The 18,988-nt window shown below is 43.0% G+C and overlaps 1 protein-coding gene across 1 annotated transcript in view; it reads left to right on the forward strand.

Annotated features, from left to right (window-relative positions):
* LOC146816610 (cysteine-rich venom protein-like) overlaps positions 1–18,988 on the forward strand; it is a 738,882-nt gene that overhangs the window by 700,980 nt on the left and 18,914 nt on the right. Inside the window, exon 8 of the mRNA XM_085609142.1 lies at positions 16,549–16,637. Within this exon, the coding sequence (XP_085465268.1) occupies positions 16,549–16,637 (89 nt within the window). The remainder of the gene's footprint in view (positions 1–16,548; positions 16,638–18,988) is intronic.

Raw genomic sequence — 18,988 nt, forward strand, 5'->3', positions numbered from 1 at the left:
CATTACCCACATCATCTGTTTATGCGAAGAATTGAAGGACATAAGGGTATCCTTGTTAAAACCGTTTTTTATTGAGCATGGTGTGAGGACCTGCAGACAAGCAATACTTCTATGTTTTAATCCGAGTGTTACTCAATTAAATTGTCGCCTGATAAAATTTTTGGATATCACAGAAAAAAGATTAAACATCCAAAAATAATTCGCTAATGGATTAAAGAAACAGCGATTACTCTCCGGTTGATCGGCAAATTCCTCCTATCTTGCACATTTTATGAATATTAACCTTTTCTCTTTTTATATTGTATAATATTTCCTGATTTTTAGAAAAGTATTTCTTTTAATTCAAATGTACAGATGTTATATTACCAGGAAATTGTGTTTGTTTTGTATGATCATTATATGCAATGATTTTAATTAATTATGCATAATAAACTACTTACTTACAGCTCCCTAGAGCCAACACAGACACCCTTGCGCCATAGTGCAAGGGTGCCTACATAGCAGGGATAATTGTTTATGTGCAGGAAGGTTTCCCTTCCTGCACATAAACAAACAATAATGGCGATTTGCTACTTCTATGTGTGCTTAGAAGTTCCCAATCACCATTATTTAATGATTGTTGTTGTGCAGGGACGTACAACTGCTCAAAAAACAATAATTAATGGCATTTTGCTCTTTCTATTTGTGCAGCGGAATGCAGCACACAGAGAAAAAGCAAAAACATGGAGAAATAAAAGTATTTCTACTAATTGCAGCGATCTAACACTTGCTTTTGCATGGCGTTAGTTTTTGGTACTGACTCAGATTTACAGATCCTTGTAAATCTGGGGCAGTGTCAAAAAGCAGTGGGCATCATGCTGTAACAACCACAGCAACACCCATCAACTGCACGCCACTTTCATGCAGAAAACTACCTAAAAGGTTACCATAGTTACAAAGTGACGTTAAACCACAAAAAGTGGCTTGACACAACTTTGTAAATATGGTGCATGGCATTGCGCCACCTAAAATGTAGGGAAAAGTGGCGTTCCAATGACACAGTCCCCTTGTAAATATGTCCCTGTGTTTCAACTTAACACTTTAAGATCACTAAGTGAGCTTGGCACCTTAGAACCTGGGGCTTGAGCCAGTCAGACATGATCCTCAAGACTAGTCAATGTTTCAAAACAATTGCCAACATGCAAGCTAGGGTCCTGTTCCTGAAGAGACGTTCTGACAGAGCAGTCTCTCTGCCCACAATTCACCCTCCTTCTCATCCATGTGAGCCTTGTCTTAACACAGCTTTATGGATGGTGCAACACATTTTAAACTTGATACATTTGCGCACCGGTAGCCAGTGGAGCTGTTGAAACAAGGGGGCATAGGCCGTTCTAGAAGGTACATTTAAGACCAGACGTGCCGCGGTGTTCTGGACTACCTGCAACCCATCCAGAGAAGACTCATTAGCTGATACCAGCAGAGTGCTGCAGTAATCCAGTCTGCTTAGTACCAGTGTCTGGATAAGTGTTTTCCATGAGGAGTCTGGAAGAAAAGGAAAGACACCTCTCAGCAGACTCAGCACATGGAAACAGGAGCCGACAGAGTGGCCCACGTGTTCCTTCAAGGTTAGCACCTGATCTAGGCAGACACCGAGATTTTTTACAACTGTCTTAGGTGTAGGGAGAGAGCCGAGACCCGGTGGCCACCAGTTTGGTGACCATAGCAATAAGGCCTCACCAAACAGCATGATCTCGGTCTTCCCTACGTTAAGTTGGAGGAAGTTACTCCTCATCCAATTAGATAATGCTATCATGCCAGAAGAGAAGGTAGCCTGAGGCGAGAGGGTAGATTTATTGAAAGAGAAGATAAGCTGCGTATCATCAGCATATGAGATAGGCGTAAACCCGGAGGACATAAGGAGATCAGCCAAGGAAGCAATCAAAATACAACAACAACCAACCCCTTTCGATTGTATTCACTATAGAACTGTCCCACAGAGAAAATAACACTTTATCTATAACATTATTTTCATTTTATTTTCAAAATTATTTTTCTTTTTTTCATTAGACTAATATCCAAAATTAATAAAAAATATACATATCAATTCATCCAAAGAGGAAAAATCTCAAAAAATACGAAGCTATACATTTAGGTAAAAGTACATGATTCAACAATATGAAATAAATACCAACACAGACACAAAGAACGAAACAAATCAGTGAATCAAAAAAAAGAAAAACATAATTGATCACAGACAATACATAACACTAATATACATTACAAACAATATATACAACACAAATGCGCCGACGCGCGTTTCGGAATTCCATGTACCATCCTTCCTCAGGGCACTGATGGTGAGTTCAGAAACGGTCAAAATTATCAAATACACAATTTTGGTTCGGTGTATTCATATTTCCAGGTATAAGTCAAAGCTCCGTCAAAAATATCTGTGGGAACAGTTACATCATTTCTTTATTTGTCTGATTTAATCATATTCTAAACATAAAATGTCCCTAAAGAGCTTAGTCTGAGAGTCACTCAATCATTATATCCCAATAGAGAGAAAAGAGAAACCAATACCAATCCATAGACCTATGGTGTCTCAATACATAAAAATAGAGGAATAAAAAGACCCATAGAGCAATAACCAAGGGAGCGACATATATGTTAAACAAGGTGGGGCTCAGACATGAGCCCTGTGGCACTCCCTTGGTCAGCTATACAGTTGCCAGAGCTCATTTTATAAGATTTCCCTGTCCAGCCCACTCTCTGGACCATTTTGATTTAACCAAATACGGACTGATCAAGGTTTACCTTTTAATGTACAAATATACTACTGTGTACAGTGTCCCAAGTAGACATGTTTGTTAACAAATGCATCTGTGAAACAATGATTTATGTATAGTATGTTCAAAGCTCCATTATCTACTTATTTCTCACCTTGTATGTTTGATGTGTGATATTTTGATTTAGCCGAAAGCTACCAAATCTGAAACTGAAAGAATATATGGACCTGAGAGTGAAAATTGGTTTACCCAGTTATTACTGCCTTGTAGTTCAGTGTGTTCTTTGTCCTTTTTTAAAGCAATTTGGGAGTGTAGTGTGCGAGTAAAATGGAAATTACTACGCTGCTGAATTGAAACAGCTACCCTCCAATTAGTGATGATGCAGTCTTCTTCAATGATAAAAACGACCATTGCCTCCTATTTCTGCACTGCCTCTCTGCAGCTTTCAACACCGTTGATCTTTCAAACACAGATTCACATGGAGGGGGTGCATGAGCAGCCACTCGGCGGTAACTCACCAAATCTGAAGCAAGCTGCGCGGAATGCCTCCTAGCATCACGTGCCACTGCTAGAAGTGCACCCTGACACAAAAGCAGCAGCATCCACCAGGGGCCTGCATCCCCTCTTGACCACGCACCTCTTGCAGTAGCTCTGCAAATCACTGTCACTGAAAGCCAACTGTTTCCTAAAACCTCTTAAACCAATGACATTCAAAGACTCAAAACTTAACTCAAACAATTCTAAACCTGTCTTTCAACAAATTACCTGATGCGAAACCCATGAAAACCAAATTCCTCCAATTTGCCAACAATGTCAATCTTCTTTGAATCAATCATGAATGACTCTCTTATTTCAAATACCAATGGAAAACAGGGCATTTTCTTTTGTTTAACCCTCTACTCCACCCTCTCACTCAAAGAACAGGTTGCCAAGATGATCAAACTCTCTCTCTTGATAACATTTAAACCATTTATTACAGGAAATAAATGCAAAATCGCAGTTCATTCACTACTCCTCTACCACCTAGAAGGAGGCAATGCCTTTCTCAAAAGTTTCCCAAAGACCACCTTTGGTCCGGTGAAAGGCATACTTCATGCAGACGCATGACTCATCAAGGGTCTGAGGAATTATGACCATATTGCCCTCATGCTGGAGGGACTTCTCTTGCTCCCCCTACATAGTTGGATCATCTTTAATATCAAATGCATCACTTACAAGGACCTCTAAATCAAGCAAACAAACTAATATCTGGAGATCAACACAGGATAAGGATCTCCAACATTGCCAGATTAGAGACCAAGCATTGCAGGAAGGAGAAAAAAGAAAAATAATCCCTTTAAGCCTACATTACCAGGATCTGGGAAAAAGTCACATCCAACATCAAAACAGCACCAACACTCGTACAATTCAAGGAAACCTACCTCAGATAGTCTAACTTTTCACCTCTTCCACTAGTTCCACCTCCTCCTTCTGCCTAATTCTATTTTGAAATACCAATGTATATTACCAAAGGAGTAAAGAATACAATTCACCTATGTAGTGTAAAAAATTGGGGTTGGGGGATAAGTACCCACATCAAGTAAAAACCACAATACTTGTCACAGTGAGCACCCTAAAATCATTAAATTAAGATGAGCTCAACCCCCTGGTACCTGGGACATAGAGCAGAGAAGCTTACCTTAGAGCTAATGAGTAAAGTATTTATCCAGTTCCAAAACCATAATAACCCCACAGTACAACACAAGAAAGACCCCAAACTAAGATAGAAAAATTTAGAACATTTTAATAAATAAAACAAATCAAAAATGACTAAAATCCAATAACGGAAACTGGAGTTATGAATTATTAGGGGTCTAATAGGATGGCTGTCGGAAAATCATTCCGACCGCTATGATAGCGGAAAAACACCGCACGCTAGGACCACGGCATAACCCCGGTCCAATTAGTATGCTCCGCAGTCGAAATCCGGCCTCGGCAGTACGATCACGGCATTTAACATTGCAGCAATTGCTGCTGCCAGCAGCACCGCCGCGATGTCCAAAAAAGCATGTCCAGCATATCCCTGCACTGCGTGGCAGGCACTGCACAGTGCCTGCCACCTGGTACAGGTAAATGTGGGGAGGTACCATGGGTACCCCACAGTGCACCCACACCCCCCCAAACACATTGGGGGTCCGCAATGGGCCCCCGGAGACATTCTCTGCATGCCTTCCCATGGCGGTTCCACACGCCGTGGAAAGGCTGGCTACCGCCGGCATCATAATCATGCCTGCGGAGCCTGGCCCTACACAGGCCCCATTTTGACGGTCCCACTCCACCAGGCAAGCGTGCGGACTGCTACTGGTGGAAAAGTGGGAGGCAGAAAATCTCACCGCCGCGGTCGTCATCGCCATGCTAATGGAACCGGCAGTTTTCTGGGTTGCAATCGCTGGCAGATGACCGCGATCAGCCCGGCAGCGGCCATCGGACCTCCATCCTAATAGACTCCTTAGTTTTTATAGTTAGGGTATAAAAATAGCACCCAAAAGCATTAGGCACCTTTAGTCATCTAGTTGAGCTTTATCTGTACTTACATCCAAGTTAAGGCTGACCACGATGGAGGACAGGTCGGAAACATAAACTAGGTTTGACACTGTCTAAAGTTTTACCATCAGGCTTCGTCTTTGAGATGGAAGTCAAAGATTCTCAGTGGGGCACAGCAGCAGGCTGTAGCTGAAGAGGTCTCCACTTTGTCAAATAGCCACTGGACGAGGCCTCAGTAAAGACGTTGACCTTTGGCTGGAAAGAGCTGAGTGGAAAAATGTGAATTTTGAACCCAGTAAGTCTCCTTCGCCAGCCAGATACTTTTGTCTCCTTCGCCTGGTAAAGATTTCTACCTTTGGACTTAGTCCCTTGTTTGGAGCTCGGATTCTTCATGTGGGGCAAGGCTTCAGGCGGTAGCTGAAGAGGGCTCCACAAGGTTGGATGCTGTTGCCGGAAGGTCACGCTGGAAAGGATTTGCTGCTGCAGAAAAGTTCTGAGCAGAAGCAACCTGAATCTTGGCCTAGCAGCAATGCATCTTCATCTATCGGCTTGGCAGGCTGGTCCTGGTTCTCCAGAGGACTTTAGAGCCAAAAATCTTATTAGTCCCTGGTTTCAGATTTTGTTATGAGGAGTAAACTTTGACAACAGCGAAGGGTCCAGAAACTTGGTCAGAAGTCACTCCAGCATCAGGGCCAAGACTTTTAGCTACCAAGAGCATCAGATAAATTCAGCAAAAACTCAGTCCATCCACTATTCATCCTCACGGGTCCTACGGAAAGTATACCAGCAAAGTTATGGGTCACCTTTAGCGCCATGACCCTTCACACTTTCTGCAGAAGAATGGTATGGAATCTGTTTAGACCTGCATCCTGAGCAGTTGAGTTGCTAGCATCACTGGCATTCCCTTCCTCCACCAGACAACTAGAATGCAGCTCCCCTTTGTCTGCAAGATCTCTTCCTCTGTGGCCACAGTCGTCTGCCCCCTCTAGCACTCTGTGCATTCGAGTCAGTTTATTCAGGAAGGGGGAGGCACACTTTTCACTCCTCAACCCAATCCCAGGCAGCATACGGCATGTTGAAGAAGAAGAAGGATTTACCCAAAAAGGTGACCGTAAGTCATACTGGAAGCAGTTAAAAATAGTCTAGTTGCATTGGACTCAATTTATGTTTGTCTGCAATAAAAGAATAGCTCTGCTACTGCATTGCACTCATAATCAGGTAACAGCATAACTTTGTGGTTGTCATAGGGAACCACCACCAGTTGATGTGATTTTTCAAGATCACATCTCTGCCCAAATAGTTCAGGAGGCGCACTGTAATTGGGTGTGGAGTTGCTCCCAGCAGAGGTGTTGCTGCTATTGTGCAGTGGACTCTCTCAATTACACAACAAGCAGATAGCTCAGTCTTAGGTTTCCAAGTCGCCAATCAGTTTTGAGCTGTGTGTGAAATTCCACTCTGCTCGCGGAGTTCACAGTTTTTCCAACTCTGCTCTATGTGTAGCTCACAGAGTTCTGAAAAATTCTGATCTGTGTAGCAGAGCGGAGTTTTTTCCTTGCTAATACTTGCCAGTATTAAGTTGACGAGAGGAAAATCTTACTCCAGACCACCTCCCTGTGAGATTTCTCAGATCGGGTAGTCACGGATGGCCTATACCACTCGAGTTAAGAAACCTTCAGTCTGCATTGAGGAAGCTGCCGCTTGAGTTGAACAACTGCTCAAGTGGCAGAAAGAAGCATCACCATCTTCTGCTGCACATGGTGCCATTCGTGCAGATTTTCCAGCACGGTACAAACACCCGGCACAAAATTCAGCATGGAAGGCGCGACCTAACACACTCTGCCACTTGCGCAACTCCACGTAGTACAGCTGAGTTTTTTGGTCATTTTGCTCAGTTCCGCATAGTGGAACTCAGTTAACTCAGCCCAGGCCTAATCAGTTTGTCAGCTCCATGTATCCACATTTGTGCCTTCTGAACCCTCGGAAATGCCCACCATACATTGTTTCTGTGGGATCTCTCCTCTGCGTTCTCAACCCTCTCCTCTAATTGCTTTGTCACAGTCAAGAATTTTACAATTTTACCTTGCATCGCTTGGACTTGGTCTTCCAAGGCCTGGATATGTGTCTCCACTTCTGTGACTTGCTCTACTGTTTTTTAGAGATCCTGGCAGCATAGTGTAACAGTCACAAAACAACGACAATATCCACAGGTCTAATAGGTCACTAAAGACCCTTACGTTGCTAGACCTAAATAACTGTAATCTGAAAAAGGACAATCATAATTAAGGAAAATCCTTCAAAAAGGACAGATTACCATCACACACCGAAGTGACATGCTTCATCATCTGGGATCTCTTCGTAGTTACACACTAGTGTAACCAAGGGCTGCGACCCTATCACTGTGAAAGGGGAGCTCACAGATCTAACCTGAATAGGGAGCTCTGTGGAAACTACCAGATGTAAGAAAGTTATTTAGTATATGAGTGAAGGGCAAAGTACATAAAGGTGAAAGTGCAATTAAAAATGGGTAGCAGGAGAAAAGGATTTATTGGATATCTCCTGTTATCCAGAATAAAAACAGTGCAACAGCAGTTTTAACATAATAACTGCAAAGATGTAATAATAATAGGGTCTACATGTTTCAGCCAATCGGATTAAGAATGATCCTAGGCCTTCTTCAAGACTGTTAGAGAATATTTTGCTACTGCGTAGTGAAAAACCAAAAAGGTGCAAGAAAAAATGAAAAAATACAAGAAAATACAGGGTTGGAACAAATACAACTGTGCAACCTGGTATTCAGGAATTCAAATCCTCTGTTGATCACAAGATGCTGATGGCACATAAGGAACAAAAGTGTTTTTTTGAGAAAAGAGCAACATAGGTCTAGCAAACAATGTATCTATAGTATAATATGAACGTGATGCAAGAAATCATCATCATTACTCATGTTAATCAATCATGTATATTTTGTTATGTGAAAAAGGTTTTGTTCACCCGTGATTAACGAGGAGAGGGCCTCACCTCACCTGCCCACAGCTCAGGAATAGAGGCCCGCTCTGTGGATAAGAAGAAAGAAATCTAACAATGCTAGGTAGACACTGAGAATATTCCCACGTCTAACATATCATGTGCTTCTCTATTCACAACCTGCTTTGTGTTACTGTCTAGACCCGTGGATATTGTCGTTGTTCTGTGACTGTTACTTTGTGGAATATATCCATGCTAGGTCTTTAAAAGTTCCCTTAGACCCCATTTTCTCCGTTAGTTTTGGGTTTGTTTTTTTAGCGTAGTCTAACATTCATTTGATTTTATACCATTTTCTCTTGTAAGGATTGTCTTGTGGCATTGATTGCCTGTAGGATTTTGTCAGCTGAGGACAACAGACCATCACCAGAAGCCGCTCATGACTCGAAGGGCATTGCAGTCGTCTTCCTACCAAGGGTCACCCTGGTGAATTGTTCCATCTTCGTCTGTGATTGCTCAGGGCCTTTTTCTTTAACTATGATCACAGTGAAATATGTTGCAACTTGGAAATTGTACTGCTCATCACACACAGTGCTCTGTAAAGGGAGGGCAAGACTGGGGTGCTTACCTGAAATCCCTATGACCTGTTGATGGAGTTACTGATCTGGAGAAGAAGTTAGGTCCTCCACACTAGGGGGCAGGTGGTAGGGCTCTATCCAACAAGTGATGTGAAAATGTTGCACAACAGTTCAGGGCACACTGTTGCCTCTGCACGGTATGGAGTGTCAGTGTAGTGAATGAACTGGGGGACCCACAGTTATAGTCCAGCCATCTAGATCCAGAATCCTGGAACCCTGCTCTGCCAGCCTTCATCAAGCACCCCAGACCTCCTGCTCCACTGCAGCCCCAGAATTGAAAAGTGCTTTAAAGTGCCAGTTTAAATCAGTACTGGGCAATAAACAATATAGGCAAGACTATACTTTGTGTGGTGTTATTTAATTTGCACCATTTCCTAATATAGCAGGCACTCCACCAGGCCACAGCGTCCCCTCGGTGTAGCGGAAGCCCACCCCACCCCACCCCACCACACCTCAGAGCAAAGTTGCACCACATTGGAACACAGGAAGGTAAACTACAGGAAGCAGAGTAAGCATCAACCAGGAAGTGGCATCTCATTCAACACACCTCTGCAGGCTCCTTCCAAGGCCGCTTCCATGTGGCTGCTGCACGAAACTGCCAGGGAGCTGACCCCACTGGCTGTGCACTGAGCAGACTATTAATTCCTAAATCAAGCTGAGCATATTACTCAAGTGAGTGGGTGGATTGGTGGCAGGTAGCCACAAGATCATGTCAGATGGCCATTAGGGTTACAAAGATGCCGACTCACATGTCTGCCATCTTGGCTCGCTGGCCATTACCCTGTCTCATTTAGGGATTCTGCTCAGGAACAGAGTTACACTTGGGACTATAGAGCATCAGTAGTTAGGGACTGAGTCACAATACCACCTCAGTACCATGAGCCGGAGTCCGACTAGCTATAGTATCTCACTTGCCCTCCTACTCATAACCAGAGGAACAAGTGAATTGACGCCCCAGAATTAAACACTCCCGACCCTCTCAGGGATCATGGTGGCAGGACCCACCCTTTTGCTTACACACTCGTACTTATCCACAATAAGATTTGAAAGAGATACTATTGTGTTCTGAAATGCAGTATACATTGCCACAATTAGAAAACAACTGTCTGGCAAGAATAGCATCAGCATTGACAATAAACTGTATTTTATGCAAAGACCTGTCATGTTGTAAGACAGACTAGCCTATCCCCTCCCCTTCTACAGAAGAAAAACTGATTATACAGCAGAGAACTCTGGGTTTAGTAGAGGAGCCCGTACCTTAGCATACACAGATGAACTTTCTACATCTCAGATACAGCCGGAATCTTCTCTGAGTAATATCTGTCTCTCTCTGTGTGTTACATTACTGTATGTACCTATATGGCAAGGTTCACATGTTCATAAACAACAGCTGCATTTCTGTGTTGTGTCTCGGTGCGAGTGCCTGACCAGAACAAAATAGCAATGGACATTGTCGTTTGACCTTGTCTGCTGCTCAGACTAAATCCCAGGAAACAACAGAACGAGAAAACAACTGCAGGTTTTGTGTCAAAATACAATGTAGCACAGAAGCAATCATAATTATATAGTAACATGCAAAGCTAATGCTGCCTGTGTCATGCAAAGTGAGGCTAACATAGGAAAACTACAATATGTATGGAACACATGACAATCTCCCTGTTGACTATTTTAATATGAATAGTTATAAAGCCTTCAGCATACTCTGTCAGCATACTGTGTCCACTACAGCAGATTCGAAGACATTTCCCAAAGTAATTTGAGTTAAAGGATGAAGATGAATTGCACATAACCAATTCAATGTTTCCAATCTTCACATGTTACATTTAAAGTTGATTGACCGCTTATTCTTCAAAGCTATGCTGAGTCACAATATATTTTAAAAATAGCTTTCTATAAAAACTTCTCATTCAAAGAAATGCATTCTCTCACAATTCAAAATGGTAATCACTTGGTAGCATACTTGTAAAAATACTGAAGCATTCTGTGGGCAAAGAGTAAAGCTTGGTGGTGTTCATTAGAATATCCCAGCTGGCTAAGTGAGGAATTCATCTATATTAAGAAGCATTGAGCCTGATTTACAATACTTATTGTGCACCTAAAATCAAACCTGAATGCGCAAAACGTCCCCTCTTTGGGTGTATATGTCCAATTCACACTGAATCATCCCCTGAGGGAAGTATGTAAATATGCTGGATAAGTTTCTGGCATTATCATTTCATCATTAGGGTTGAAGCATTGTGGTTGCTAAGGGAGAGGTTGGTCAGTGGTAAAGAAGTTGGAAAAAATAACTATGTAAGTAATTGCAAACCTTTGAAATATCTGTCTGCAGCCAGTTTGTACAGTTGAAACGCCATTTCCAAAGGTTAAATGATAATTCACAATGAAAAATACTAACACCCTTCATAGTTTTCTTGATTTTAGGTGAAGAGATTTATTTACTTTGAAAAAAGCTGATAAATGTTTAGACCTTAAATGAAACTGATGTAAAACTGCTGCCTTAGGGATAAGTGCAATCATGGCAATATTGAAGGAGTTCTATGTGAAGATTATTGGATTTTTCTAAATCTAAAAAGAATGATTTTCAAAAATGTAATCATATAATGATTCATTTCTCAGCCCAAATTATTTGACATCTGTAAAGGCAAATAATGAAGAATAAACACTATGTTAAAAGTCTATCTGCTGATTTGTATCATCTACATAAAACAAATGAGAGTAAAGACATATATTAACTTTTTATCCTCAATAATGTTTATGCATGTGATCAGCTTGAGATATGCAAACTAAACAAAAGTTTGCATATGAAATTCTAGTCTACAGGCAATGTTTAAGATTTTCGTGAGAGAATCATATGTGTGAAAAAGTGGTGTATAAACTGGGGTGGTTTAGTAATAAAGACACTGTTTTGTTAGGACCAGTCAAAGATTTCTGTAACTCAAACCTGAGCTCAAACCCTGGTAGTGGTAGCACAGAGCAGGCAGGCTTAACTTAAATTTGTAAAGTATGTAGAATTACCAAAACACATTAAAAAGTCAAAAATGCAACACAATAAAAAATTATTCTCTAATATATACAAATAGAGAGAGAAATGTAATGAGCAAAATGACATAAAAATGACAAAAATCCACAAAGGGGAACCAAAAAGTGCAAATTTCTAATGGTAGTCAACTGTAACCAAAAACTGGGACCTAGGTGCGATCTCAATCCAACTGCAATGAAACACTGATCAGATAGACCTAGTAGATTGGCTTTGCTATGGTCTCAAAGTAGGGAAGTTAAAAAAAGAGCCTTTCTGAAAAAGGGACTTTGCCATCTTTCTAAGAAATATCTTTCCTCCTCACTGGACAAAACTAAAGTCAGCTCCCTTGAAGCTCTTGAGCAAAGGTTTTGAAACAATTCCCAAGACTTCCTTTGGTTCCCCCAAAAAATAACATGAGTACTTCAAGGGCCCCTAGGACCTCAGGCGGTGCACATAAACACTTTAGTCCAACAGTCCAGTCCAGGTGTTTTTGCATCTGGTCAGCTGGAATTCTTCACAGGGGTGTTCTCTTCAGTGTTTTTATGGTCCTTAAATCACCAAAAGGATCAATCAGCCTTATGTTGTGAGGAAGGCTGAGTGAGGGTTCAGATTTGTAAGGCTCACTAGTATGTGAATGGGCGAACACTCTAAAGCACTATGAGACCCTCTCTGACCAACGGAGAAAATATTCCCTGGAAGTTTGCAGTAGTTCCTATTGGCCTTATTATGAACAGGCCCAGAACTCTGTTCCAGGCAAATTTCATGAGTGTGAAAGTCTTCAACTACACTAATCGTAAACTCTGAGTGCTCTGTGAAGTGTCATAGGGAAATCACCAATATCCTCCCACATCTAACATTAAGTTTGAAGCAAGCACTGTATCCACAAAAAAACCGGGACAGAATTCTGGGAGGAGAAAAGTAAGGCCCCTTCAGGAACCAGGCAGAGGACGCACACGAATTGTCCTTGCCTTCTGACTTTTCCCTTTCAAGTGTGTCAAATTCCTCCTCATTGCACAACAGACCTAGTAGGATGGATTTGACACTGTGGTGTCAATAGAGTGCCCGCAATCCCCACAATCCCAAACCTGCATATTTTTAAAAGCTCAGAGGAGTCTTCTCTGCCCTAGCAGGTCAGCCTATTGTCCACTCATGGGAGGAAGTTCACACTTTTTCCGAGGTTGAACATATGCTGGCAGCTGCTAGAGGCCAATGCAGCACTCGTTCACGTTCATGGAAAGGCCATTCTTCAGAGTGGAGGCCCTTAACTAAAAAAATGAAAATAATGTCCCATAAAAGAGCAAAAATTTAAATATATCTTGCTCCTACTAAGCTGCCAAATCCTTAAACAACCTTTCACAACACATCAATGCCTCTTCCTCCCTCTTGAACTCCACAAGAAGTTGATGTCCTGGCTTTTTAATTAGTCTTCTTTTGGGACCGTTGAGACTGTCTGCACCCAGGCCCAGCATCACCACACAACTACTTTCACTTACTCGGCACTTGAACACCCTCAGGTGACAAGCAGCAGTCTACAAATCCACCTTACATTACATGAATGAATGAATGATTGATTTGTAAAGGGCAACAAGACCCTGAGGTGTCTAGGCACTACCTGAAAGCACATGCAGCTAGGTACTGAGAGATATGTGTTTCTGTCCTAAAGAGCCATGTTTTTAGTCTATTTGTGAATATTAGCAAGTTTGTCTCTTTCTTAAAAGAGGTATGCAGTGTGTTCCACAATTTGGCTGTGTTCGTGATAAAACTCTTGCCACCCCACATGGTCTTTTTCATCCTCAGGACGATCAGATTCACGAGCTCTGCTGATCTTAGAGCCCTGGCTGGGACATAGAGTTTAAGGTGGCTAGCTAATTGGGTAGTGCCCTTTTGATTGAGTGATTTAAAGGCAATGCAGAGGAAGTTAATTTGAATCCGCTTTGCTACCAGCAACCAGTGAAGTTGTAAGAGAACGGCGGTTACAGACTCTTGTTTTGGGAATTCCCAGGAGAACCCTAGCTTCCGTGGTTTGTACGGTCTGCAGTTTTTGCATGCTGCGATTTGTTGCACTGGTAAGTAGGGCATTACAGTAATCAAGTCTTGGGGACATTAAGACGGATATAACTGTTTTACTCAGTTCTAGGAGAATTTAGGGTAGTACCCTGCGCAAATTTTTGGGGATAAAAAGGCAGCTAGATGTGGGGGAGTTAATCTGAGCTTCAAAGGACAATTTAGTGTCCATAATAACTCCAAGACTGTTTGCTTTAGCAACAGGTGCAGGTCAAGAACCGAGCAGGGCTGGCCACCAGTTGCTAGTCCAGATATGAGGATTGCTCCCAAAAAGCAAAACCTCTGTTTTGGAGGAGTACAATTTCAGACATTTGTCTGACATCCAGTTCCCGATGTGACTCATGGAGTCGTGGAAACTGCTTCCTGTGAAGCTGGATGATCCACTTATAGAGACAATTATTTGTGTATCATCTGCATACGATACTAGGGAAAAACCATAACTTTTTATTAGTCTGTCCAGCGGGATGATGTAAAGATTAAAAAGAGTGGGACTCATGTAAGATCCCTGAGGTACCCCACATGGCAGAGAAAAAGGGGGGATACATAGTCACCTAAAGAGATCCACTGTGAATGCTCCGACAGGAAAGAGCCTAGGAGGGAGAGCACCTTATCCCTAATCCGGGTGGTTGCCAAACGGTCCATCAATAGCCTATGATTGACAGTGTGAAATGCTGCTGATAAATCCAGCAGAATCAGGACGGCACTCCTCCCTCCATCCAGTGTCTGTCTGAGCTCCTCAGTGGCTGTGATTAGCGCCTGTTCTGTGCTGTAATGTGCACGAAAACCGAACTGAGAGGGATCCAATATTTCATTTTGCTTGAGGAAAGCAGACAATTCTAAATTAATGGCCTTTCCCACCACTTTAGAAGGGAAGGTGAGTCTGAAAATAGGCCTATAGTTGTGTGGATCTTTGATGTCTAGTGTGGGTTTTTTATATAAAAGGAGTATGGACGCTTTCTTCCATTCTAATGGAAAACTCCTGGCAGTAAACAGGGCTTTGAAAATCGCTGTCAAGGGAAGTGCAAAGGTCTCGGGCGATAGATGTAGAATTTTGGGGGGACAGGGGTCTGATTACATTGCAATAAACACTGCATTCCGTCCAGGGCATGACGCTGCTTATTAGCCTTCTGACAGCTCATACAAATAAAGGTATTCATTAAAAATACAACCACAACATTCAATTTGATTTTAAAGAACTATTAAAAATAGTGGTTTAATCGTTTTTCTAGCTAAAGTTGTACTTTGATTTTTCTACATTGGGCAGCTCGGCCTGCCACAGTGAAAATATCTTTTAGAGCCTTGTCACTGTAGAGACATGGTAACCTCAATTTTCCACATGTTCCACTTTTAAAAACCATAGGGCAGATTTACAAGCCCCCTGCGCCACCAGTAAGTCACTTTTTGTGACGTACTGGTGGCGCATGTTACTGCTCCATATTTACAAGGACAGGAAAAGCCACCCTGCGTAGCTTTTCCTCTCCTTGTAAATATGGCCCCTTTACACACAGCACTTTGTGTGAAAGGGGTGTTCCATGGGTGTTGCAGTGGGTCTTCCCATGCAACACCCATGGAACAAGACGCATTTCCAGATTTACCAGGAATCGGAAATCTAGAAATGCGTCTGAATGCTACGCCACCCTAGGGGTGGCGTAGTGAGGCGCAACAAGGTGAAGTGTTTTCATTTCTCCACGTTTTTCTCCTTTCAATGTGTACTGCATTCTACAGCATGCATTGAAAGAGGAAAATGCCTTAAGTGATTGTTTTTGTGCAGGAAGGTGTCCCTTTGTGCACAAAAACAATCTCCTCGTGACGCAAGCATCCTTGCACCATGGTGCAAGGGTGCCAGCACCGCCGCATGGCAGCAGGTTGTGCACCAGCGAAGGGGAGAGCCCAGGAATGAGACATATTATTGTAAATATGTCACATTCCTGTGCTTTGGAAGTACAACAGCATGGCGCAGCCAAAGGGCTTGCGTTGCCGTGCTGCAGCACTTCCTTTTAAATCTGCCCCATGTACCCTCCTTTGCAGGCTACAAGGTCACCGTGAAAGTGAATTACTAATATTTAAAAGGGTGATGTTTACCTGTAAAAAAAGGGTTATTTATCATGTTGCACTGCAGGTTTACTCTACAACAGCCAGATTACAATGTAAGGCCTAACTCTATATTTTCCTTGTCGTGCTAGTGGATGGCATGATAAGTAATGCGGTCCATAGGTAATATTTAACTTTTCATGAAATTAGTGTATTCCACACCATACATATCATGGCCTTATAGAAATGCTAAATAAGACTATAAGGTATTACACAATTTCTACATGTTTTAGTGGTCAGAACACATACATGGGACAGCAGTGCCCAGTGTGCAAAGTATAAAAAAACAGCAAAAACTTTCAGCAATATATATGGGGTTGACCCAATAAAAAAGAGCATTGTCCCACAATATAGGATAAGAAAAAAATGTGGGAACATTCCTTATTTTAAATGCATCATTCCTCTAAATTATTGAAATGTGTTTTGTTCTCTGTTCTCTTCAGAATTGGCTGCATTTCTCACTTTTTCTTTTACATTTTTCCAGAGGCAATGAATACACAATGCTTGGTCTCCCGTATGAATCAGGCAAGCCTTGTGGAAGATGTCCAGGACATTGTGATGCTGGTTTGTGCAGTAAGTACCTCTGTACTGTTAATTTATATATATCCACTTATGTTTCCTACGTTTGAATGATTTTTTAAAATGATTGCCACTTCATACATTAGTGCTACCAATTTCTAATCTCCCCTATAACAGATCTTATCTTGTGCCATGTTGATTTTTGAATCCACTACAGAAAAACTCTCAGCAAAGACCTTTTGACTTACCAGTATATCTTCATCTTTTATCCCACATATCACTGATGGTATGTGTCATTCACTGTCTTACCATGTGCCACGTACTTCTTCAAGTACGTGTTGCGACAGTTGCCACATTGCATCCCCAAGAAGACACACAAGTAAAAAAAATATATACTGAGCACCAATAAACCACTCAATCCGTGATAGCAGACGCCCTGTAACCAGGACTTAACACAGGGCCGTGCAGCCCCTGCAGTACAAGGGGACCCAAACTCATCGGGGGTCACCCCTTTCTGGAGACCCCCATTAAGTCCAAGGTCTGTGAGTTATGGGAGACAAAAGGGCCTCCTTTTCACATTTTGAAAGGGGGCAATAATTTTTACACTATGCCACTGCCTGTACCTAGTTTGAAAACTGCTATATATGGTATTTTGCCCTCGACGTTCCATTGTGGCTATACTATCCATATCGAATGATGGAAATTATTTCAAAATGCTCAAAGCAAACGGAATCGTCTCCTGGTGCTTCTCTGAGGATGGGAAGGAGATGTTGCCCTTCTCAAGATTAGGGAGCGTGCTATTTCTCGTATGATAGATTCACATCTACATGCAGCGCGCAGCCGGAAATATCACCCAATGTGTGGGAAGTCTCTGGAGTGTAAGCTCAGCAGATGCGGTGATGTGAGTGCTGCATCAGGTGGGAAGGATTCGATTATAATCAGAAGAAAAAATAATTCATCCGATTAGCGGGAAAACGTGTCGACAAGGACAAAACTCTCATACGATATGCAAGAGCACTATACACTATAAAGTGGCCACAGTACACACAGTACCGCCTTTAGGAAGTTTTTCTCCTGTATTCCAGCGTGATGCTGGAGTCTTATCTCGTCCCTCTCCTGTCACACTCCAAATCTAGTTTACGTGCTGTACTTGGCATGAGGGTGGGCCCACGAACCCGGTGCCCCAACCAATTTATACAACTTCAAACAGGACAGGGCTCCAGCACCTTTGTTTCTGTTCTGCCGGGATTGTGGTGAGCTCGTGCAGGGGCGGAAGAAAACAAATACACTCGAAACCCAAGATGGGTCCAATACCTACCACCTGAGTGCATCCTGATGCCCCGTTCTCCGGACCCAGCTGGCAGAGGCTCCCCCATCCTGTGCCTCCAGGATGCTTGACTTCCCTTCTCTGGGGAACCGGGGCTGCAGCATCAGTAATCTGGGAGATGAGAGGCCAGGCTCCCATGGGGGCATGGCTAGAGGAAGGTAAGCATGCTATTCCTGCCGGTGTGTCCCGAGTGAGCACTATGCACAGCTGGATTGAGAGAAGACTAGAACCTGGGGTCCTCTCTGCACCCGGAGGCTGCAGCGCCCAATGCAGGCTCTGCGCTGTTTGCCAGAAGGTGATACTCAGTGACTCCGATGCTCACAGCCCGGCAAAGATGAGTGCAGATGCAGGAGTCCAGTGGCGAGCAGTGGCCGCAGAGTGCAGTGCGGCGCCTGTGAGAGCAAGCAGTGGAAGTAGCATGCCGGAGCAGGAGAGGGGCAGAGCCGCAGCGGGGTGGACTTATGAGGCCACTACTGGGGTTTGGGCTGCAGCTCCAGCACACGGGGGTGGGGAAGGGATGAGTCATGCAACCTCCTCCCAAACCTCCCTCCTGCCCATCCAGGCGCCGCCTCAATGTGGGCACGGTGAGTGCCTAGTTTGGCATACGCCACAGACAGCCTTTTCCTACCATGTGCGGATGCCTCCGTATTTCGGGAAGTTTCTAAGTGATGTCCTTCTCTTTATTTGAAGTGTAAACCGCATCAACATATTCCAGTGCCCTGGGACCTGGCCCACTCGGGGGCTTCAAAAAAGCGAAGTGCAGGAGACCGCTCTTCATTCAGAAAAAAAATGCTGCCAGATTCACAGACCCTACGCAAATCTGGCTAAACCTTTTTTTTTTTTTACATTAATGCTTTTTGGGCCCTGGAGGTCCCTGTGGGGTCCACTATACAGGCCTAGGAGGTCAGGGTGTTTCTACCCTGCCCCCTTATCTTTTTAGGGCTCATCCGAGTCACAAGATGGCTGCCAACACTTCCTGGTTTGAAGTGTTGGTAGCCAATCAGTCTCAAGTTCGTGCTCGGGAGGGTTTGTGGACCCACCGCGATCACCAGATATATAAATATTTTTAGTTTTGAAT

This window comes from Triturus cristatus, chromosome 6 (genome assembly GCF_964204655.1).
Source record: "Triturus cristatus chromosome 6, aTriCri1.1, whole genome shotgun sequence".
NCBI classification, from domain to species: Eukaryota; Metazoa; Chordata; class Amphibia; order Caudata; family Salamandridae; genus Triturus; species Triturus cristatus.